Source organism: Pleurodeles waltl, chromosome 7 (assembly GCF_031143425.1).
Source record: "Pleurodeles waltl isolate 20211129_DDA chromosome 7, aPleWal1.hap1.20221129, whole genome shotgun sequence".
Lineage (NCBI taxonomy): Eukaryota > Metazoa > Chordata > Amphibia > Caudata > Salamandridae > Pleurodeles > Pleurodeles waltl.
Window position 1 is genome coordinate 969,051,654 of NC_090446.1, and position 24,619 is coordinate 969,076,272.

Genomic DNA, 24,619 nt, shown 5'->3' on the forward strand with positions numbered 1-24,619 from the left:
GTTATTTAATTCATTTACAAAAATCTAATTTAGCATTATCTTCAATACAAATTCATTTTACTGCAATTTCAGCATATTTACAAAATATACAACATAGCTCTTTATTTAGAGTTCGTGCCATTAAAGCTTTCATGGAAGGGTTAAAATGTATCATTCCACCCAGAACACCACCACTTTCTTCTTGGAATCTAAATATAGTGCTTACACGACTTATGGGACCACCATTTGAGCCTATGCACTCGTGCCAAATTCAATTTCTAACATCGAAGGTTGCCTTCCTAGTGGCAGTTACTTCTTTAAGAAGAGTAAGTGAAATCCAAGCCTTTACTCTTGAAGAACTTTTACTCCAAGTACACAAGCATAAAGTTGTACTAAGAACAAACCCAAAATTTCTCCCAAAGGTTGTATCACCATTTCATATAAATCAAACAGTGGATCTGCCAGTCTTCTTCCCACAGCCAGATTCTGTGGCAGAAAGAGCTCTACATACATTAATCAAAAGAGCTTTAATGTACTATATAGATGCAACTAAACCGTTTAGAAAGACTAAACAACTATTTGTAGCTTTCCAAAGACCTCATACAGGCAATCCCATATCAAAGCAAGGTTTAGCAAGATGGATTGTAAGATGCATCCAAACATGCTATATTAAAGAAAAAAGACAGCTTTTAGTTACTCCTAAAGCACACTCTACAAGGAAAAAAGGTGCTACAATGGCTTTTTTAGGGAATATACCATTAGCTGAGATATGTAAAGCTGCCACTTGGTCAACACCACATACATTCACGAAACACTACTGTGTAGACGTGTTATCACAACAACAAGCCGCAGTAGGCCAAGCTGTATTAAGAACATTATTTCAAACAACTTCAACTCCTACAGGCTAACCACTGCTCATTTATGGGAGGGCAAATTGCTTTGTAGTCTATGCACAGCATGTGTATCTGCAGCTACACATGCCATCGAACAGAAAATGTAACTTACGCAGTGTACATCTGTTCGTGGCATGTTCCGCTGCAGATTCACATGCACCCTCCCTCCTCCCCATAAGCCTATAGTTGTTGAAGTTACAAACATTTGTACATATGTGTATACATTTACATTGGCATGGACATCTCTTACTTTGTACCTATACTCTATCACTCCTTCCTTTACCCTCTGGGGGAAAACAGTCTAACAGTGGAGTCGATGCCCATGCACAATGGAACCAAAGAGGAGGAGTCACTCGATCCTGTGACTCGAAAACACTTCTTCAAAGAAAAATAACTTGTAACACTCTGAGCCCAACACTAGATGGCAGGATAATGCACAGCATGTGAATCTGCAGCGGAACATGCCACGAACAGATGTACACTGGGTAAGTGATATTTTCCATACATATATATATGTTCGATGGCATGTGTAGCTCTGAAGGCCTATTTCCGTATGGCTGATCAGTACGAGGTCGTCTGTGTACATGAGGCAAGGTAGTTCCAGGTCCCCAATTTTTGGGAGGTGCAAGTTTATGAGGGTGAGTGAGACCACTAAGTCTGCTAAATATAGATTGAACAGTGTGGGGGCCAAAACAACCCTGTTTTAAACCTTTAGTAGTAGGGATCCGCCTTGAAAGATGAGTGCCTGTACCCAATTTTATCTGGATCCATGTGTCCGAATGAAGGGTTATTAATAAGAGTGGATGTGGAAGCCCCCAGGTTTCAAGCTTTTTCCACAGCAGATTCCTGTCCACGTGGTCAAATACGGCCTTGGAGTCAACAAAGCATAGATGGAGCTGACGTTTCAGTGTTTTACCTTTGTCGGTTAAGAGGGCAATGGCCATGATGTTCAAGATGGTGCCAGTATGTTTGGAAAATCCTGTTTGGATCGTGGGGATTATTCCTTTTTTAGTGGACCATGCAAGCAGGTGATCCAATAACAGGCCTGCAAAATACTTTGCGTGATTGTCGATTAAGGCGAGCAGACAATAACTATTAGGGTAGCGACCTGTCCCCAGTTTTAAAGATGGGGGAGATTATGGACCCCTTCCAGGACTGTGGAATCGTACCTGTTAGTCCTATTTCCAGGTAGAGCGGTTCGAAACTCTCTTCCTAGAAGGGTCTGTTGTGCTTGAAGACTGCATGCGGAAGTCCATTCAGGCCCGGGGTGCCCTCTCTCCTGCTCTTGGCTATCGGATTTTTTATAGTAACCGAGTCAGTGAGTAGTATGAATGTGGTCTTTAAAGAGGGCTTGTGTGGGAGAAGATTTCCTGGAGAAGTCGTACATTGTGAGGCCATGCTAAGTGGTGTCAGGCCGTTGAAATGGACTCCAAGATATTGGGCCCAGACAGCTTCCAGCAATGTGATGTAATGTCACCATGGTATGGGAGTGTAAGGTTGCATATTGTACGACAGAAGCGTGCCCTGTTGTTGCTCCTTGCGTCCGAGTGTAGCCTAGTCCACGTCTTCACTGTGGCTGCTATTGATTGCCCATTTTAGCTTGTTCAATGACTGTTTGTGGTGCCTTACGATTGTCAGAAGGTCTGGATTGCCCTGACTTCTACGGATCAGCCTTATGCAGGAGTTCATTTTTCTCTTTACATCTCGTAGTGCTGTCCTGTGGGCTTGTGCCAAGTGAGTTAGGGCTGAAGGAGGTGGCAGTCGCCTGTTAGTGATTGGCTCTGCAAAAATTCCACTAAGCCTGGTTGTGAGTTGTTTCCATTTCTGCACTTCACTGTCGGTGTTTGTTTCTAATTCAAGTGCGAGATACATTGCTGTTTCGGTGACAAGATCTATGTTTGATTGCCCACATTTGACCCGTTTGCAGTTTGTGGTGAAAGTGGTAATTTGTGCAATATTCGTTTTATCCATTTTGGTTATCCCCAGGGTGATGGATAGTTCCTGTGGGCAGGGGTCGCTCTCACTCCTGTTGTCTAGACAGTAGGAGGCTATTTGTTTGAATAGTGGAAGGGTGACAAACGTGTAGTCAATTGTGGAGGCTGTGGTAGAAAAGTATGAAGCTGCTGGAGGCAAGTCCTCAGTAAATCTGCTGTTCTGGGATCTTAGCTTTAACATTTGTAAGCCATTCAGGAAAGTCCTGCTGGTCTTTGTGGAATGGCCGTGTTTGTTTGCCCCCTATGTAGGAAGGTCCCAAGCGCTGGAGAGGGCAATGGAAGTTTCATCTGTTGAGGATCCTAGCAGATGTAAGTTGAAATCGCCGGAAACAATGATGTTGGCTGTGTCAGCTATGCTGCCGCTACTTATATAGTTCTCGTGTAGAGCCACTATGTTGTTAACATCACTAAGTTTAAGTTTCCGGTGTAGATAGGTGTTTACAAAAACTATCTCTGCTGTGGGGGCACTCGTGGCGGCACTTGTCACAATATTGATAGAGGAGCAGGTGGAGTGCAAAGGGGTGTCTCTGACCGATAGTGCTAAAGAGACTGTCTCTGACCGATAGTGCTAAAGAGACGTAAGTGGCCAGGCCACCTTGTGGATGACCATACTTCACCTTCCTGGTTGCTGGGGTGATAAAACACATGTAGCCCTGCAAGTGGAAGGGTTCATCCAGCCAAGTTTCCTGCATTATAATAATGTCAAAAGTGCTGATGTAATGGTTGAAGTCAGGGTCCAAAGATTTAGAAAGGAGGCCGTTTACATTCTAAGAACACAGGTGTAGGGTCTCCTTTGACAATGTGGGGTCCGCTTTTTGTCTGAGGTTTGTCACCCTTGCCTGTTGCAGTTGTTGATTGTTTTTGAAACCCATCTTAGGTCATTGTTGTTTAAAGAGAAATTAGCTGAAGTGAAGAATTTTTGGGGCCGAGAATCACCCCTAGCAGTAGACGAGGAACGTAATGAAATAGGAGAGCAAACTCGGGCGCTCCTAAGTATGGAGCGGGTTTCCCTGCACAAGGGGTCTGATTCAGGGGCAGGACCCAGTTTTAGTAAGGGTGTTGGGTAGCCAACCTCACAGTGCATGGTAATACTAAAACCCCAGTGTTCGAAGGTTGTGCTTTCTCCTAAGATTGTTTGGGCGATTAGTCTTGTCTTCCATGTGGTCTTTGTGGATTCAGGGGCAGTAGCGTTAGTTGGGTGGAGAAGTTCTACTGCTAGGAGATCAGTTGTGTTCAGGCCGCTTGTAGAGGGAATATGTGAAAGTAGGCGAAGAGTATTCCCCCTGTTCAAGAAATCACCAGCTCCCCTAGATGTATACTGAGGATGAAAAATTAGTGAGTTGGTGGTTAAGGGATCCGGTCGAGTTTTAAGTTTTAGCAGTGGTTGCAGAGTGTTCCCTGGGGGGGGGGGGGGACCTCCTCCCAGATTCCAGCAGTTGTTTGACCTGTTGATTGGTGAGTTCCCCACTTGTGCATGATGTGTGGGGCTGGAAGTTAAAATGATTGCTCCCGGGTCCTGTGGAGGAGGGGCCATTCGCTGGGCCGGGGTGGGAGTGGGGGAAGTTGCTTGTGTAAGTTGACTGTAACTTCTGGGGGATATAGCCACAGGGATATGCTGGGGCAGCTGGGATTGGAATTCCCTGGCATTGCCAGCCCTTCTGCGGGCCAGCTGTGGTCTTCTGCTTGGTGGCCAGATTTGAGGGTGGGTCCTCAGATTGATGCTGGAGCAGGTGACCCGGGAGACATAGCTTCATTGGAGGCCTAGATAGCGGGTATTGTTAATTTGAGGGCAGCTGCCAGGTTCACTCCATACCCTGCAATTCCCTTCTTGCGGCCTTTCCTCCACTGAATGCGTCTCTACTTGATATTGGGTTTCACCATGGGGTTGCCATCCACAGGACTGCCAGTTGAGAGTTTAACCGTTAATGGTTCGGGTGCGGTAGCTGTTGGAGTCAAATTGCAAGGGGTTGCTATTGCATGAGTCTCCTGGATGGGATCATTTGTCCTGTCATCGCTTTTTGTTCCCAGGCTGTTGGTTGTAGTCTTGGGTGGATCCAAGTGAGTTTTTAACAGGGCATGTGTTGAAAGGTCAGGTGGGGGGTGCAAGTGTGGAAGATGATTGTTTTTAGAGATGCACAGAGATTAGAGAGCATCAAAGTTAATGTGGATAGTTTGTCTATTATTGGCCCGCATGAGCAGCACGTGGAAGTGCTTGTGGGATTTTCCTGCAAGTGCATGAAGAGGGATTTGAGGTTGCCTAGTTTCTCATCAATGCCTGCTACGAATACTGCCAAGGTGTTAAGCAGAGTTAACTGGACGTCCATTTTGTCCGATTGATAGTGGAGTGCTTCAACTAGAAGCTGCATGGTGTTAAGCAGGGAGGCCCAGGCACCATCCATATGTGAATTGTGATGGTTTGTATCAGGGTCCTGACCAGTTGTTGGTGCAGCGCTTGTGTCTGTGCTTGATCTGATCCTTGTGCCGTCATTTGGAGATGGTTGACTGAAAGGTGGAATGGTCACGTTGGTCCTTGCTTCGCCATCTGGAATCTGCTGGCTGGGTTCTAGAGTGAATTGTGTAGCAGAGGGGGAGTATGCAACAAGCATGTCTTGTGTGTTTAAGTAGGATAAGGTTTCTTTGTCCGCCCCTGTGCTGAGGCCCTCTGTTTTTGTATTTACAGGAAGAGATGAGGGGTTCTGAGATCCTTCGTTTGTTGTAGTTCCCTGGCAAGCAGCATCTGGAGCCATCAAGGGAATGGCCAGGGCGTCTGTGGGCAGCTGTCCCTACTTAATGATAGGGTTAGGCTGTGCTCTTTAAGTCCATGGAGCGCTAGATGGATTTGGTGGGTCGCGTTCTGTTGGGGGGAAGCCCACCATGAATTCTCTGGAGTCCGCCTGGGCTCTTCATGTACCTCTGCCCTGAAGACTTTTGCAGGTTGCCCCAGGGTCGTCAAGGTTGTGCTGGTTGCGAGAAGCTGAGCAGGGCTTAGGCTTGATGAAGCCCCTGTTGTAGCAGAGTCATTTCTGATGGAGAGCTTTCTGCTGTGTTTGTAAGGATTGACAGGATTAATGGTGGCTGTAACCCCTGGGTGTCAATGCTATTAGAGAGGAGGACAGGAGCGCCGTTTTTTAGAAAGGAGAACTTGGTGTAAATTTCCAGTTGGCAGTTAGTGATGCAGCACTTTTTAGATTGTTCCAGGCTGTTTTTAAGTTCCAGACTGTGGCCAGTGTGAGGTCTGGAGATGGGTAGCTCCCCTTCTCCATTCTGGTCTGGCTGTGACTCAATCACAGTGAGGGGTGGGCTATTCTGTTCCACATGCTGGCTATCCGGAGCTTGAGGTCTCCTCTTCCTTTTTCCCATTGCAGTTCTGTTAGGGGGGGCTTTTTAGTTTTATCTGACCGCATGGTCATGTGGTCCCCTTCCTTCTCTTCCTTCCCTATTTTGCCTCCTGCAGTACTCGTGAGTTTCTGCTGATGAAGTGATAGTGGTGGTGGTAGTGGTAGTGGTAGTAGAAGTGGTGGCGTAGTAGAGTTGACGGTCAGCTGTTGGCAAGTGTGGCTCAGCAGCCGTCCGCAAGCCACGCCCACCCTATGAGGGCCGCTTCTGCGGATGCCTGGGCACACCCTTTGTGGTGAATGATTACAGACACCGCACTCGCCTGTCACCTGCAAACTGAGGAGTAGGTCTGGATGATGCAGGGGTTGTCCCTCTAAGCTGAGGACGTGTTGGGTTGGATTAACTTTAGGATTGCAGCGTCTAGCCTGGGGTCAGAGAGGCAAATGCAGGTGATCGGGGGGCCTGTTGAGCCTGATGAGCGGATGAGGGGGGGTCAAGGGTAGGGCAGGACCGTGCAGTCCGACCAGCTCCGGCCCCACTTGCTACCCTCTCCGCCTGCCCTACCTGCTCGATGGCAAGGGTTAGGGGATCAGGAGGATCAGGAGTCCAGGAGCTCGGGCCGAGGGGAACAGGGGACAAGGGGAAGGATGCAAGGCAGGGGTTAGGGGGGCCCCCTGCTGCAAGACGGGGACAGAAGTAGGGAGGAGAGTGAAGACAGGGGAGGGTAGAGGGGGACAGAGAACCGAGTTGGAGGAGCTGGGGGCACAGGGAGGGAGGCAGGGTGCAGATGCCGAAAGGGCAGCAGGACGGCAAGCCAGGCAGTTAAGTCTAGTGGGTGAAGCCAACAGACAAACATATGCCTCCCCCTCACCAATCCAGCCCGCCCTGGGCCGCAGGCCTCCGATACCCCCATGTCCCCACAGCACAGCCTCTGACTCCTCTCCTACCCTCTACCACCTGCCCCCGCACCACAAGCCACCGCGACCACCTCCTCTAAGTGCCTCTCAATGCCTTGTGCTGCCACTCACCCCCCTGAGCCCCTTGCCTTACCTTCCTCTCCTCTCCCTGTCACGTCCCGTCCGCGGCCCCCTGGCAACGAGTTCCGGACCGGCGGATGACAGATGGGCTTCCTCGCACTCCTCACACACCTCAACTCGCTCCTCAGCTTGCTTTTGACTCACACTTCCGTAGTTGAGGCGGAGAAACTGAATCAGCTCTACCACTGCTTATTTACTTCAATGCATGGGAATTGGTATATCCAAGCCCAACTCAAATCCAAACTGTTCACACTTTAATTTCTCAGCTACAGGAAAATCAAACGTACACAGTCAGGAACTACAGCAACTACTAGGGATGATGACATCTTGTATCGGCATTGTTCCCCATGCCAGACTACACAAGCATACCTTACAGCAATGTATGTCTCGTCAGTGGTCTCAGTCACAGGGTTCTCTCCAAGATCTAGTGTTGTTGGACTGCCAGACTCAGCGCTCTTTCTAATGGTGGAATCCCACTAATCTTTTCAAGGGGCATCCCTTTCAGGACCCTGTGCCTCAAATTCCTCTGACTATAGATGCATCACAGACAGGTTGGGGAGCTCACCACAACAACCTCACTAAACAAGGAATATGGGATCCCATTCAACAAGCCTCCCACATCAATTACTTGGAGTTGTAGGCAGTGTTTCTAGCAGTCGAAGCCTTTCTGCCACAACTCTCCCACAAAGTGGTTTTAGTCCACACAGACAACACGACAGCCATGTATTATCTGCAGAAACGGGCGGGGGAATGCTCTACACAATTGTCCCATCTTGCTCAAACAATATGGAAGTGGGTAATTCACAAATGCTTTTGTTTAGTGCCAGATTATCTCCCATGCATGGATAACCGGTTTGCAGACCGCCTCATCAGGATGCAGCAATAAGTCCATGAATGAAAATTCCACCCACAAGTCCTTCACCAGTACTTTCAAAAGTGGGGAACACCTCAAAAAGATCTGTTCAGCACCACAGAAGATACAAAATGCCAAAACATCACCTCCAGATATCCTCACCTTCAGCCAAGGGCCATGCTCTATGGATGAATTGGTCAGGGATATTTGCCCACTCTTTTCTACCTCTTTGACTCATTTCGTCTCTAGTGCACAAACTGAGACAAACTTCACTCACCATGAGCCTTGCAGCTCCCAAATGGGCATGTTAACGTTGGTTCACAACACTTCTGGAACTGTCCATAGTTCCCAACTCAAAACTCCCCAACAGGCCGGACCTTCTCACTCAAAATGAAGGTCAGATCAAGCATAGTCACAGAGTTCAGTTATTTAAATTTACGGCCAGAATGCATGAACATTCCTAAAAAGGCACGTAGACCTATAACCCGACAGTGTTATGCTGCGAAACGGAAACGTTTTATATTCTACTATACACCAAAATACATTGACCCACTGAAAGCCTCAGTCTAAGACATTGTTTGTTATTTACTGCATTTCCAAAAAAGCAAATTTAGCATACTCATCTATTTGTCTTCATTTGACAGCTTTTGCTGGTTGCCTCCAAAACAGATAACATATCTCTTTATTCTGAATTCCAGTTATCAGAAACCATCATGATAGGCCTCAAAAGAGTCATTCCACCTGGGGTTCCTCCATCACTGTAGGAAGTTGGCTCTGTATTTACTATTTCAAAGTAAGAGATAGTGTGCACAGAGTCCAAGGGTTCCCCTTAGAGGTAAGATAGTGGCAAAAAGAGATAATTCTATTGCTCTATTTTGTGGTAGTGTGGTCGAGAAGTAGGCTTATCTGAGGGTTAAGCATTTGTTGTACACACGCACAGGCAATAAATGAGGAACACACACTCAAAGACTTAACTCCAGGCCAATAGTTTTTATATAGAAAAATATATTTTCTTAATTTATTATAAAACCACAGGTTTCAAGATTTTAAGTGAATATATAAAATGCAAGGAACTCCACACAGGTAAGTTAGGAACTTTGAATTAGAGCAGTAACATACACAGTTTTAGTTAAAATGTCGATAAGCTATTTTAAAAGTGGACACAGTGCAAAAGTCAACAGTTCCTGGGGTAGGTAAGTAAGGGTTAGTTTGTCAGGTAAGTAAGGCACTTACAAGTTCAAGTTCCTGGGCATAGGCAGCCCACCATTGGGGGTTCAAGGCAACCCCAAAGTTACTACACCAGCAACACAGGGCCGGTCAGGTGCAGAGGTCAAAGGAGGGCCCAAAACACATAGGCACCTATGGAGAACAGGAGTGCTCCAGTTCCAGCCTGCCAACAGGTTAGTACCTGTGTCTTCGAAGGGCAGACCAGGGGGGTTTTGTAGAGCACTGGGGGGGACCCAAGTAGGCACACAAAACACACCCACAGCGGCGACTGGGTGCAGTGTGCAAAGCAGGCGTCGGGTTTTGAATGGGAATCAATGGAGGGACCCAGGGGTCACTCTAGCGGTGCAGGCAGGGCATAGGGGGGCTTCTCGGGCCAGCCACTGACTGGGATAGGCAGAGGGTCGCCTGAGGATCACTCCTGCTCTGGAGTTCAGTTCCTTCTGATCCTGAGGACTGCGGGTGCAGTGCTTGGTCCAGGTGGTAAAGACCACACGTTTCCCCACCAGAAGCATGAGAATTTCCACTCTGAACTTGACGCCCCCGGCTCAACCTGCGAAAAACTAACACTACAGGGAGGACTCCCCGGCGACTGCGAGCCTGTGAGTAGCCAGAGTTGACCCCCCTGAGCCCCCACATCGACGCCTGCAGAGGAGATCCAGAGGCTCCCCCTGACCGTGACTGCCTGTAACAAGGAACTCGACGCCTGGACCCTCTGCCTAGCCCAGGTAGTGGCTACCCCGAGTACCCCCCGTGCCTGCCTGCATCGTTAAAGAGACCACCGGATCTCCCCATTGATTCCTATCAGAAACCTGACGCCTGTTTGCACTCTGCACCCGGCCGCCCCTGTGCCGCAGAGGGTGTACTTTCTGTGCCTACTTGTGTGTCCCCCAGTGCCCTACAACCCCCCCCCCCCCCGGTCTGCCCTCCGAGGACGTGGGTACTTACCTGCTGGCAGCCTGGAACCAGGGCACCCCTATTTCCATTGAAGCCTATGTGTTTTGGGCACCACTTTGACCTCTGCACCTGACTGGCCCTGAGCTGCTGGTGTGGTAACTTTGGGGTTGCTTTGAACTCCCAACGGTGGGCTACCTTATACCCAACTTTGAACCCTGTAGTGGGTTTACTTACCTGTGAACTTAACAATTACTTACCTCCCCCAGGAACTGTTGATTTTTGCACTGTGTCCACTTTTAAAATAGCTTATTGCCATTTTTGTCAAAACTGTACATGCTATTGTGATTATTCAAAGTTCCTAGAATACCTTTCATTTGAAGTATTACTTGTAAATCTTGAACCTGTGGTTCTTAAAATAAACTAAGAAAAGATATTGTTCTATATAAAAACCTATTGGCCTGGAATTTGTCTTTGAGTGTGTGTTCCTCATTTATTGCCTGTGTGTGTGTACAACAAATGCTTAACACTACCCTCTGATAAGCCTACTGCTCGACCACACTACTACAAAATAGAGCATTAGAATGATCTCTTTTTGCCACTATCTTACCTCTAAGGGGAACCCTTGGACTCTTTCCCCCCTTTTCTTACTTTGAAATAGTATATACAGATCCAACTTCGTACAAACCTAATCACCTGGCCATGGTTATTACTGGTATAAGGAGCAACATACAGAGTCGTTACTAAAAAAATGTTCTTCCCTCAATGTGCCATGGAAAGTTCTGGCTAACATTGATCTATGAGGGGAGTGCAGCAACAAAAGGGCTTAGGAAGAAATCAGTGTATCTAGATGTTTTTTTTCCTAACAAGCTGTCCTATGAAGTCACAATGGGGCATCCCAGGGGATTGAAGCCATTCATATGAATCTTGGGCAGGAGGTTTAAAATGAGTAGGAATAGCATATTTAATATACAAGTATCGCTCCATCTCAAATCAACCAGCGATTTTTCCAATCAATAAACTCCAGATAATTCCTAGCAGTTTTAGAAAATTCCTCTCTTTCAATTTCAATATAGCAGCAGGTATTGCTCATTTGTGAATGACCCTCTGCCAAGAGCATTTCCTTACATAAAATCACTATATTGTCCCCTTTGTTGAACAGCCAGATGATTATATTATTGTCTTTTTTTAGAGATTTCATAACACTCAATTGACTCCAAGTAAGATTGCCCCAGATTATTTACTTTTCCTTAATCACTTTTTTCAAATTGTGTATTACCACCTCATGAAAGGTATCAGTAGCATGGATAAAATAGATTAAACTGTTGAGCAGTTCAAGGGGAGCTGGGCCATGCCATGCTCTCTGAGCTTATCTGCCCAACCTCGCCATTCGCATCAGCCCTACTGCTCCTTTCGCAGCTTTGGCAGAGGTATGTCATGCCACCAGCTAATCCAACCTACACATGGTGCTCATCAGTTTTGCTTTTGAGGCCATGATGTTCACTACCTGAGTGGTCAAGGTCACTCAACCACCCAGTTCACTACCACCCTTGCAGGAGTCAAACAAACTAAACCCCTTTTTGTGCTCTTAGTGGAGCACAGCCCCCAGTGGGAAGCAGGATTTGACGATTCTTGCCTGATTGGCAGGCCCTAACATCAGACAGGTGGATTCTGCAGGTCCTGTTATTGTTCAGTGAGGATGTACACTACTTATTTTTCCTATAACTGCCTTACATCCCCCGCCACACTAAGTGACTGACGGAGGACCATCTCTCCATTTTGCGGCAGGAAGTGCAAGCCCTTTTGGCCAAAAAGGATGTTGGGAGGGTGATGTGGCTGTTATTCCTGCTACTTCCTGGTGCTCAAAAAGGAAAGAGACCTTAGTTCTACTTTAGACCTGCTCCCTTTCATGGACTTACTCCGGGTAGAGAAATTTAAAATTCTCACTCTTGTTCAAGTCTTGTTGGCGTTAGACCTGCCTGATGCATCCTGGAAGCCTTTTGGCACCACTGCGGCTCATTGTGGCGCAGCATTATTTTCAGTTCATTGTGCTCTCCTTTTTCTAATCAGTGTCCTTCAGGTGTTTACAAAAGTGATGGCGGTGGTGACAGCACACCTTCGGAGGTCAGGGGTGCTAGACTTCCCCTACCTCAGCAACTGCCAATCACCGCTAGACTAGGGCAAACTTCCTATCATCTTTGAAGTTCACTATCAACGTACCAAGTCACACCTGCCTCCTTCTCAGAGGATCCCCTGGCAAAGAGAGTCCAGAACATTCAGACTATAATATCTGGACTCTGCAGCGGAAACAAATATCTTAGTGGGCCCAACAAAAGGGGGACTTGTCTGACCATGTTCAGATTTCAAAGGAGACTGAAACAGATCTGCAGCATTGGTTACTGGACCAAGATTGGGTCTGCAACAGACACCCACCCACCTGTGGCCGGCAATAGTGAGTGATACATCACTTCTGGGTTGGGTGACCATCTGGGAGAGGTGAAGATCAGAGGTCTCTAGTCACCGGTGGAGTCCTGGCTCCATAATCAACCTTCCAGAGCTGAGTGCCTTCCTCTTGGCATTGAAAGCCTTTCTTCCATCCATCAAGGGGAGGTTGGTTCAGGTACTCATGACAACAGCAACACCCTGTGGGGAACCACCTAGCAGGCTCTTTGAATGCCTGGGTAGAGGAACTTGCAGATCACAAGTGGCTGTTACGACGGGAGGTGGGGCAAGGTCTCTTCTGTGAATGGGGAGAACCTTGGCTTGATCTCTTCGCCACTGCAGAGAATGTACAGTGTCAGCACTTACAGGCATTGAAGTTTTATGCTTGGAAATCCGTTCCGCCTCTAGTAGAACTTGGGGCTCCTGTATGCCTTTCTGCAGATACCCTCCTGCCCTGATGTTTCAGGAAGATAAGGACCTATAGGGCCAAAGTCATCCTACATGCTCCGGATTGGGCATGGAGCGTATGGTATCCAGAACTCCTGGACATGAACATCTGATCTCCAGTCAGGCTGCCCCTCCAGGAGGATTGAGCTGTTGCAGGAGGGCGCAGGAGTCTGCACCTCTTCAATCTCCACTTTCATGCTTGGAAATTGAGGGGCAGCAGCTGACCACATTCAACTTTCCTCAGTAGGTGGTTGATGTCATCGTAGCAGCCAGGTGTCCTACGACGAAAACTGCATACACCAGTTGTTGGGACAAACCTATGGCTTGGTGCGGCACTAGGCAGATAGACCCCTCCATGTGAAGCGATCTGATGTTTTGCTATTTGTTTTGGCCTTGCCTTTGGTCTGGGCACTGTTGAAAGGTACATTTCAACTCTTTCTGCTGTTTTGCGGTTGCACAATGAGCCTTCATTGATCATGTCTCCAGTAATGCATTTTTTAAAAGGATTATAACATTAGTGACCTCCCTTTCTCTTTTTCAATCCACACTGGAACCTTAAGGTCCTTCAATCCCTTAAATTCCTGATGTGCACTTCCTTCAAACCGCTACATAGATGCCCCTTTCGACTTCTCACCGTCAGTCTTCCTCACCACCATTATATCGATGCAGCATGTGAGCAAGCTTCAACTTTTCTGTGTCAACCTGACATTCACCACCTTCTTCTCAGACAAGTTGGTACTGCAGACACAGGCATCTTTCCTGACAAAAATTTAGATTCCATTCCATGTCGATCAGTGCATTACCTTGCCAGCATTCTATGCTCTACCTCACTGGAAAGGAGGAGAGACTCCTTCACTTGGACCCCACGAGAGCGCTAACCTTTTACATAGATTGCACAAAAGAATATCGGATGAACAATCCGCTCATGGTAGGGTTCTCTGTAGTGAAAAAGGGCAATGCTGTGTAGAAGACAACCATTGTCAGTTTGATCATGCTCCGCATTAAGATCTGGTACACAGTGCAACCATCTGGAAGGACTTCATGCTCGTTCTACCAGAGCGAAAGCTGCTACTACTGCATTGCACAAGAAGTCACTGCCTTGGACAATTCCCAGGCAGCTAAATAGGCATCCCTCCATATATTGATGAAGCACTGTTGTCTGGATAGTCAGCCTCACTGAGAGGGGCATTTTGGCCGCTCAGTCCTGCAGGACTTTCTGGTTTGAGTTAATTCAGAGACCCACCTCCAAATAGGTATTGTTTTGATATCTATTTAAAAGGTGAGGAGTCTGTGGCTAGAAGTCTCTGTTAGAATTAAAAAGTGTCTTACCTTTAGTAACACTCTTTCTAGTAGAGACTCTTTCCAGCTGCAGATTCCTCACAGACTCTTTCATTATCCGGGTTCTGTTATTGGTATCTATCCATTAATAAGATCCCAAGTCAAGGAATCTGCATACTGGTCACACTAATTTTCTTTTGGGGCTCTGCATCTTGGTGCGCGAGCACTCCTGAAAGCAACTGATGTCCACATGTGGGAGTGGCTTGTATATAGGCTCTGAACATGATTTCTGGAGCAGAACGGCATCGGTGTGGAGCTGCAGGACTCAGCCTACCTGCACACAGAGGTGCTGCTGAAAAGATTAAGGAACCAGGCTTGGGGTAATATTCAAATAGTGAGGAATCTGTGGCTAAATAGAGTCTTTAGTCAAAAGATTGTTAACACCGGTAAGTAACTGGTTCTTCAGGGCAGTTCCATTTATGTTATACTGTGGTAATAGATCTTTATACTGTAGCAATACATGAGTGAAAGTGTGTTTAATTATGCAGTTCCAAATAAAATGTGTCATTTGGCCACATATATTGTTCTCTTTATTTTTACCAACAATTATTTATATATAATATATGGGATTAGACATTCCCTGTATAAACCTGAACTCTAATTTCTTTATAATTAGTGACGCGACGCATCCAGTCGTCAATTATATTTAAAAAAAAAAAAAGACATCAGAAGTCAACTGTAATAAGTTACTGCAGTCGAGGTGTGAAGTCACAATGCTTGCTGCCAGCAGCTGAGATGAAAAGCAGGTCAGGAAGGAGACGGAGAAGCCGTTTTAAGCAACACAATTGAAACATTACTTTTCTTTGCTTGTAGTGAAAAGCAGAAAGAACATGTTTCTTTTTTGCACTCCTTAGAGTATTATAGAAAAGTTAGAATCTTTAATCATGTTTCCACACATTCCGAGCTACTGCAGCCTTTTTTTTTAATTGACGTCTATTGAACTGTTTCTAACACCTTTTTACAACAAATATCTAACAGGTTTTTCATGTGTTTAATTTTGCAGTAAGGGTTCTATTTTTAATCTTCATGTATGCAAACATGCTCACTCTTATGAAAGAGCTACACACCATTGTTTTAAGTGGTTTGTGGAAATGGTTATGCTGTGACCATCTATTATATGGGATAAAGCACCCCCTGCTGCACACAGGAATATTGCAAGCCACCTTGAAGTTCCATAACCTTATGAAGGAACTTGGCCTACTGCCTCGTTCCTCTGTATGGTTATGGAACTCCCCTGTGATTTTCAATATTCGTACATCGTGCAGCGGGTCACTTTATCCTTTAAATAATGATTTACTTGTAGTGTCACTTTCATTCAGAACCAACCAAAATCTAAACTGTTCAAGAAAGATCTCACCTTCACTGACAGTGTTTCATCTTCTAATTCAGTAGTGATTCATTGAAATGTCACCAAACTGATATTACACTTGACCAGTCATTCTGCAACTGGTTATTGAATATGTAGTATGTGCTTAGTGTTTGTGGTTTGAAACTACATAGTTCTCAGAGTGGCATGCTGGCATTATGAAAAGCACTAGTGTAGCTGGATTTTATCCCACATATATATCAACTATGTAGTTATAGTTAGGATCGTGCTCTAAGGTATCTATTACTCGTGCCCTCGCCATGCATGGCTTATTATCTCACATATTGCATCACTCATGACATATTCTATGACATCATTGATAATATCACAGCAACATTTAAAATAAAATTATTGATGAGAAAACTGCATGGTGGGGGTACAAGTTATAGTTTCCTTAGCTCACAAGTAATAGTTACTTGAGATAACAATAAATAAGTGTGTGTGTGTGTATGTGTATATATATGTATATTATATCAGTGAGATGATTTTCTTCCCATGTTTTGCAGCTCTCAGGCAGATACAATCCTGGTGCAGAATTATATGAAGATTCCAGAAAGAGTGAGCAATTCTCTGCCTTTCAGCTGGAGGATCAAAGACTACTTGGAGGAGATCTATTCCCAAGCTCAGTTCATAAGAGATGGAGAAGGTATGTGAAGACGATTTCCAGCATGTTCTGTTTTAATTATTAAGATGAATTTGCTCCTGAAAACTTAAATCTGCTTCACCAAAGGAACAGCTAAAGCAGATGATTCAGCTCTGCAAACCTCATGACACATAGCATGTATAGTATTGTAATGAAGAGTAAGAGCATCCTTTAGCCAAACAAATGGTATTTAAAAGGCACCAGACGTACACGGCTACGTACCCCCACGCCCTACTCCAATTCCAAATAAGATTTGGTTTCAGCAGTAGAGCAAGCTTCCCTCACTCAGAAAGGTTTCCGTACTTCCATTATCAGGCTAAGCTTCTCTCAACCAAAAAGTACAAATATCGGCATTGGAAACTAAAAATACAGGCAGCAGCACTGCATCCCCCAGATATAACCTGTTGGTATGCAACCTTCCATCACGGAACATGGTATTGCATGGTCAGCAGCAGGCTAAGTCGCCTTAACACAGAACAAGCATGAAATAACCAGCAGCAGTCTAAGCTTCAGTGATAGACCAGAACCAAGTGCAGTAAGTGCAGCAGCAATGCAAACATCCAACAGACTCACAAAATACATACAAGACAAGAAGTGAGCAAACTGTGCAATCAAATGTGCTAATTGAGATGAAAAAGTTCTTCTTACAGTGGGCATTAAATTATTTCAGCATGATTTCTGTGTTCTTAATCCATTATAATTCACGCAGTAGATGAATCCTGTAGTACTCCCCATTTTGTGCATTAGTGCTTGCATATTTTTCAGCGTTCATTGAAAGTAATGTCTGTATGATTTTGAAGTTTTTCTACCCAGCGAGTTCTGGAAGGAGGTGAGTGGGAGCAGAAGACCCTCTTAAAGCCTACTCTGTTCACAAATATTCCATTGCTGTGCGTTTGTTTGGGGGCAGCATTGTAGCCCATATTCAGGCCGAAAACACATGCTTGACTTTCAGATTTAAATGAAAATTAATAATTCCGAACCCATCCTTCCACCTCTGGCAGGCACAGAGAAGTTTGTGGATATCTTCATCCAAACTCCACTGGGAAAATTCATTTCGAAGCTGAATGAAAGTGACCGTGAAGAGCTGTTCCTGCGCTACGTTCGAGATTTTCTCCTGCTGAGCATGAGTGTTTCTTCTCTCGACGAGTTACAGGTAGTTATGGAAAAGTATTTAAATGTTCATCCAAGCATGAAGCGCCTCTTCCAAGTATAAGAAGTAAAGCTGGGCTTAGGCAGTTCCAGCATCATACTGTGTGCAGGTGAGCCAGGACAAGCCACACTGTCTGTTTACACCCGTCAAAGTAAATGCGGTTGAGATTCATGTTAGGTATAGGAGAGGACTGAAGCTGCTGTAATTCCTAGCAGCGTAAGTGTTACTGTTTGTGTGGGGGTTGTTTGTTTGAGTGGCCATGTGATGAGTTTCCAAAATGATATACATTTTTTAGCTTATAACAATCATTTAATAGTAGGGAGTTCGTTCCTGAAGGGCGATCTTTTGAAACATGGACACAAAGCATTTGTGGGAAGTGTTCAGTGAGTTTAAGTATTTGATACACTTAGGTGCATGTCTTAAAGTGTTCTATGCTAACAGTTACATAGATCAGTTACCCTGTCCTAACTCACATTCTGTTTACATTCCCTGAACACTTCAGTATCTGCAGATGGCCTTGTTATCCTGCATTGATGAAATTAAAGCATCATGTGCAGTAAAGGAGAATGCAGTGAATTGCCTTCCATGGGTCAACATAGCCTATCACCAGTTCATGCACAGACTGCACAACTTCTCCCGCATTCTTGCCGTGAATCCTCGTGTTGTTGAGTCTCTGACTATGAGAATTGGGGAAGTGGAAGCAGGAGCAAGTCATCAGATGGTAAGACATTTTCAGCATGAATCCTTCTGTGTGCAACAGAGGTGAGTTTAGCTACTTTACAGCTAATCCTCTGTTAAAGTTACCAGATTAAAATCTGACACTGCTGGCTTTCACTTCATAACTAAACATATGAGATGGTGTAGTGAGTATGTTGGCTGTACCAAATAAAAAGCCACGAAGGAAGGCTGTAATAAGACTGTAAACTTTGGCATTCATATTCCCATTATTTGGCTTTTACAGATTTTCTAAATATATTTATATCTTTTTAATAGATACATTTTTCATATCAAATAGTACAGTGGTTCTTAACTTTTTGACTTCTGTGGACCCCCACTTAATCGTTACTGGAGCCTGGGGAACCCTACTGGATCATTAGTGGAATCAGAGGCCCCCCTACTGGGTCAATAATGGAAGTTAGAAACCTCTGCATAAGCATCTTCATTGATTTGAACATCAAAACAATACACAAAAATGACAGAATCAAGCATTTAGCAACCAACTACATAAATGGTGAAATATGTTATTTCATTCTCAAACCAATATAAAAAAAAATCAGAATTTTCATTCTAGTGGGAAGGTTGTAACTTTTCTAAATTCAGTGTAGGCCAGTTATTGTTCGTACTATATCCTATTAGATACACTTGCACTGCCAGTTTCAAAGTCCTTCACACTTACAGTGTTTTAAATTTCTGACCTTTTTTGCTTTTTTATTTATATACACTTTAATAAACTGTTATTATCATATAGTTTTCTCAGCAGTCATGGACCCCCCCCCCCCCCTTAGAATGCTTTGTGGACCCCCAGGGATCCCCATACCACAGGTTAAGAACCACTGATATAGTGTAATCGTTTAAAAGTGATGGAGGGGATATTCTCAATCATCTAAAGAGCGCTTATGGTCGGTGTGTACAAATCACATCGTAATTTACTTTGTGGTGTTTGCCTTTCTCCAGGTTCTTGATGTCTTTGCTGCTGTTGCCTGTGTTGAGATGCTGGAAGTGCATGTGTTGCAACCCAGCCCTCGGCATTGGTTGCGGCTTGTGAAAAACCTTCAAATGCCCCTGGAAGTGATCTACACCAGAAGCAACTTGCAGGGTCAAGCCATGAGATGGCTTCAGGAAGTCAGGTAAGCATCATTAACTCAATCTTGTATACACAGGTTTTCAGTGCTGATTGTGTTATTGCTTTCTCCTGTACCCTTAGGCCTCTATTATCCAACTCTTTTCCTACTTTGGGCAGATTTTTATTTTCCACCTCTCTAATTTATAGACCTGTTCACATTGCTTATTCCCAATACTGACCTCTTCTGTTTGCGTCCCTAGGATGGGTTGGAATTGTATTTTCTCCATGGCATTGTTTGTGGAACATGTGCTGCTGGGAGTCGAAACTCATGAACCAGAGCTGCTCAAACTTGTGAAGGAGCATACTGTCATGCTGGGCAAGGTAATAATACTAAAGTGAAATTTTTGTATAGAACTGCCAAGCTGCACAAAATCCTATCTCAAAATGGGTTTAATCCTTCCAGTATTTCAACAATAGTGCCAGATTGTGCTGATGATACAATGCTCCTTATCTTCAACTCTGTCTACAAAATGAGTGCCATTTATTCCATATTTTGTATAGCACACCCAGCGCAGCGCAAATTCTCCATCAGAAATGGTGAATAGCCATACCCTGTACTGTTTTTTTTAAATCTAAAGCACTGATGCCAAGGTAACTGATTGTGTAATGTAGTTGTTGTTTTGCAGTACCTTTCACGCTTGCTTAAGGAGCACATAAGCAAGTGAAAATGTAGAATTAACAGCTCCAAATGTACTTCGTGGCACTGCCCTTCTGGGCATACCTTTGACCTTCTTACCAGCCCCTCTGAAAATGTGTTTCATCATAAAGGAATGCACGCCTTTTAGGTTCTGCCCGCATTGCCATGTGAAATACTTGCCCACGGACCAACAATTGGTGTGCAATTTCTCTTCCCCAGACCACAAAGAAGCTGACTGTGATGCATGTCAATCGTATCAGTCAAAGAAGGCACTCCGGGATCACAGGGCTCGTCGCTTCGAAATGTTTCAACACTTCTGACGACACTTCTGACATTTCTGGCGAGGGACACACCCAAGGGCAACAAACTGCCGAAGAAGAGAAGCCTTCTTTCTCGATGACAGCTCCGGCTTTGACACAGAGGTAGACTTAGAGATGCAGAAACTTCAATCTGCTCAATGAGTGAGTAATGCATCCCCTGGCCCCGCCGTTCCAACCAAGCCGCCCAAAAAATCTTTGGCTTCAGCAGTCCCGCAATCAGAGGTCACCAGTCCACCACTACTTACCAGTCATGGTTGTATCCGTAAAACTGCTTTAGACACCCTGCCCTCAGGCCTTGAACTGAAAGGATACCAAGTCCAAGCCTTCTACCTTTTCAGACAAAGAGCACACTTAGTCTCCGACTCGATCTTTGGTGCCGGCCCGGCCGTCAATTCCTTCCACCTTGACGCTGACAAAGCCTCACAGTTCGAAGCTGAAACCCTCGGAGCCGAAAGTGATGGTCTTCATCGGTTCCACTTCACCTATTGAGTCTAATTGGGAGAAGCTGGACATTCAACAGCAAAAAATCCAAATTCAACTAGGGACTGGCCATATACTTGCTACACCCTCTTCTCTTCCATCACTCAAGAGGAAATTGACTTTTGAGGAGGCACTGGATCTACCCCTTCTCCCTAAGAAGAAACCCATGGACAAGGCCACCATCACTGGCTTCCTTCCACACCTCCCCCTCCAACATCTTCACCACCACCTCCATCACAACCTCATTCTTCTCAGCCATTATCTCCACCACAAGACCCATTAGACATTCTCCTCAGCCATTATCTCCCCCACAAGACCCACTAGAGATATCACCTCAGGAGTCACCACAATCAGATGCTAGTGGATTAGTGGGGCCACAAGGAGAGCCTAACCCATGGGGCATGTATGATACAGATTCCAATACAGGGAATGAACCTAATCTTTACCCAGCTCGCCCTTCATCGCCTGAGGACACAACCTCTTACCAAGAGGTCATTGCGAGAGCGGCAGCTTTCCACAGTGTAGAACTACACAGGGAACCACTAGAACAAGACTTCCTGTTTGACTCTCTAGCTACCACACACAGGGACAGACGCAGTATCTGTTCATGCTAAAGGATATGATGCAACATACTGAAGACATTCTTAAAGATCCTGTTAGGGCCTGAGTCATCTGTCCAGGAGTGGATATAAAATAGAAGCCAGCACCATCTGACCCTATTTTTATTCTGGGCCAAGTACCTCCGGACTCCATAGTTACCACTATTGAATGCAAGAGAGCTGAATCCCAGGTGACTGGAGACACACCGCCCTCATAGAAAAAACAAATACATAGACATTGTGGGGAAAAGGGTTGCAGCCTAGGCTGCCAACCATTGGTGTATAGCTACCTCCCATCTACTAGTCTACGATAGGGCTCACTGGGACGAAATGGAGCTGCTACTCCAGTACCTCCTAGAAGAGTATACAAAAAGGGATCAACAATTTGTAACAAAGGGGCAAACTAATATCAACACCTCTGTTTATTGCGCCCTAGATGCAGCAGTACCGGGAATTAATGCAAGCATTCTCCTAAAGCTACACGCTTGGCTAACGTGTTCTGGCTTTAAAGTAAAGGTCCAACAGGCTGTTCTTAGCATGGTGTTTGACAAAGAGCATTTGTTTGGTCCGCAGGTAGACACTATCTTAGAAAAGATCAAAAAGGACACTGACACTGCTAAAGCAGTGGGAGCATTACAGACAACTACTCCCAGGGGGGCTATTTGTCACCCAACCTACAGTGGGGCCTACCAGTCCACCTCTACAGAAGCATCCACCTCACAACAAAAGCAGCCACAAGGGCCAGATGTATCAAAAAAGCCTTTTGCGAATTGGTAATAGCACATTTTAAGAAATAGCTATTTCTGATTCGCAAAATGCTATGTATCATATTTGCGATTCGGTAATAGCGATTTCTTAAAAATCGCAAATGCTATAACCGAATCGCAAATATCGATACAGCCCCCATTCGCACCTATGGACCTGTAGGCCCATATTTGCGATTTTTTTGCATTTCCCAAATAGCAAATTCCTAACTGGAATTAGCAATTTTGGAAATGCAAAACCCCAGGGCGCTGGGGGCCTAATGCCCCCTCTGCTGCACCCCAAAATGTTTTTTTGGACATGTGAGGCACACACATGCCAAAGGGGCATGTGTGCATTACATGTCAATTTTAAAAATGCATTTTAATGCATTTTTAAAATTTGCACATGGTTACCACCAAGATTTACTTGGTGGTAATTGCGATTCCTTAATGGCAAATTCGCATTAAGGAATTGCTTGATACATGCGGTTTAGAAATCGCATGTGTGCGTTACATGTCCATTTTAAAAATGCATTTTAGTGCATTTTTAAAATTTGTACTTAGTTACCACCAAGTTTTACTTGGTGGTAATTGCGATTCCTTAATGGCAAATTCGCATTAGGGAATTGCTTGATACATGTGGTTTAGAAATCACAAATAAGGATTCCTTACTTGCGATTTCTTATTTAGAGAATCGCAATTTGCGATTCAGTAAACGGGCTAGCAAATTTAAGGAATCGCTATTTTAGTGATTCCTTAAATTTGCATTGCAAATGCCTTTCATAAATACTGAAAGGCATTTTTGCATTCGCTTGATACATCTGGCCCAAAGTTCCTACACTAAAGGCTACTACCATAGCTAATTCAGGGGCAATAACAGCAAGGGTAGAAGTAAAGGCTATTGTCTGGAGCTCATGATTCAACCCACCCCCCTCCCCAACATTCCACTATAGACTCACAGGTTAATGCAGGAACATCAAACACTACTAAAGCAGGAAGTTAAAGCCTTCTTCTCAAAAAGGCCATAGAACTTGTTCCCATTCAACCTAGGGCTCAGGAGTATACACCCTATACTTCCTAACCCCCCAAAACGACAGGTCTTTAAGGCCAATCTCAGATCTCGGGCATCTAAACAAATACATCCTGTCTGAAATCTGCTATATGGTCACCTTACAGGATGCCATGCCACTTCTTCAACAGGATAACTTTATGGCCGCACTAGACCTAAAGGATGCCTATTTCCACATACCAATACACCCAGTTATTCACAAGTTTTAAAGATTTTTCATACCGGCCAGGCATTACGAGTTCAAAGTTCTTCCTTCCTGGGTGACCACACATCAGGACTGTTCACCAAAAACAGTGGTTGCAGCTCATCTGCGTAGGCAAAATTGTCCCCATATTCCTTACCTAGATGACTGGCTTATCAAAAACAGCACACCTCATCAACACACTCAGATGACAATAGATCTTCACCACAGCATAGGGTTTACTATCAGTGTCCCCAAATCTAACTTGCAACCTTTACACGTTCAGCCATATTTGGAAGCAATCCTAAACACACAGTTGGGATTAGCCTAACCAAATCCTGCTAGAATTCAAAACTTTTAAACAACAATGACTCAGTTTCAAACAAACCAGATGCTCACTGTGAGGACAGATATGCGTCTGCTAGGAATGATGGCTTCGTGCATGGCCATAGTTCTTCATGCAAGGTTGCAAATGCATCAGTTACAGGAATGTCTTGCTAGTCAGTGTTCTCAGTCACAGGTCTGGTGTTGATAGACAACCACACTGTCTGTTCTCTGCAATGTTGGAACACTAAAAACGTGTTGAAAGGATGTCCTTTTCTGGATCCTGTTCCTCACATCACTCTCATGACAGACGCATCACAGATGAGATGGGGTGCTCACCTACAAGACCTCACAGTAGAGGGTCTCTGGGATGCCAAGCATCAACCCCTACACATCAGCTACCTTGAGCTTCAAGCTGTTCATCTAGCATTGAAAGCCTGCCCGCCTCACTTGTCTCACAAAGTTGTCCTGGTCCAGCTGGATAATGGGACAGCATTGTATTCCCTACAAAAATGGGGGGACATGATCTTCACAATTATTACACCTGTTTCATACCATCTGGAAGTCGGCTGTACATCACAACACTCCCCTTTTGGCGGAATACCTTCCGGGAGCAGACAACAACTTGTCACATGGACTCCCATATCTCCAAGAGACTGCTGGATTAGGGTCTGCAGCACCTACGCTTGTAGATGACTGATTCACTTCTACACCAGTTGGCAACCGCCGGCCCAATCCTTCTGGGTCTCTAGTGCACCTCACCAAATCCCAAAAAATAAAGGTGATTTCTGGCATCCTAATGCATGGAACCATGAAATGGCGGTGGA

General features: G+C 45.1%; 1 protein-coding gene across 2 annotated transcripts in view; it reads left to right on the plus strand.

Moving 5' to 3' along the window:
* The window catches only part of RNF213 (ring finger protein 213), a 1,978,231-nt gene that overhangs the window by 1,526,420 nt on the left and 427,192 nt on the right, over window positions 1–24,619 (plus strand). For both annotated transcript variants that reach the window (XM_069199724.1, XM_069199725.1), the window contains 5 exons: window positions 16,310–16,449; window positions 17,448–17,599; window positions 18,099–18,317; window positions 19,271–19,443; window positions 19,640–19,760. In XM_069199724.1, coding sequence (XP_069055825.1) covers window positions 16,310–16,449; window positions 17,448–17,599; window positions 18,099–18,317; window positions 19,271–19,443; window positions 19,640–19,760 — 805 coding nt within the window. The remainder of the gene's footprint in view (window positions 1–16,309; window positions 16,450–17,447; window positions 17,600–18,098; window positions 18,318–19,270; window positions 19,444–19,639; window positions 19,761–24,619) is intronic.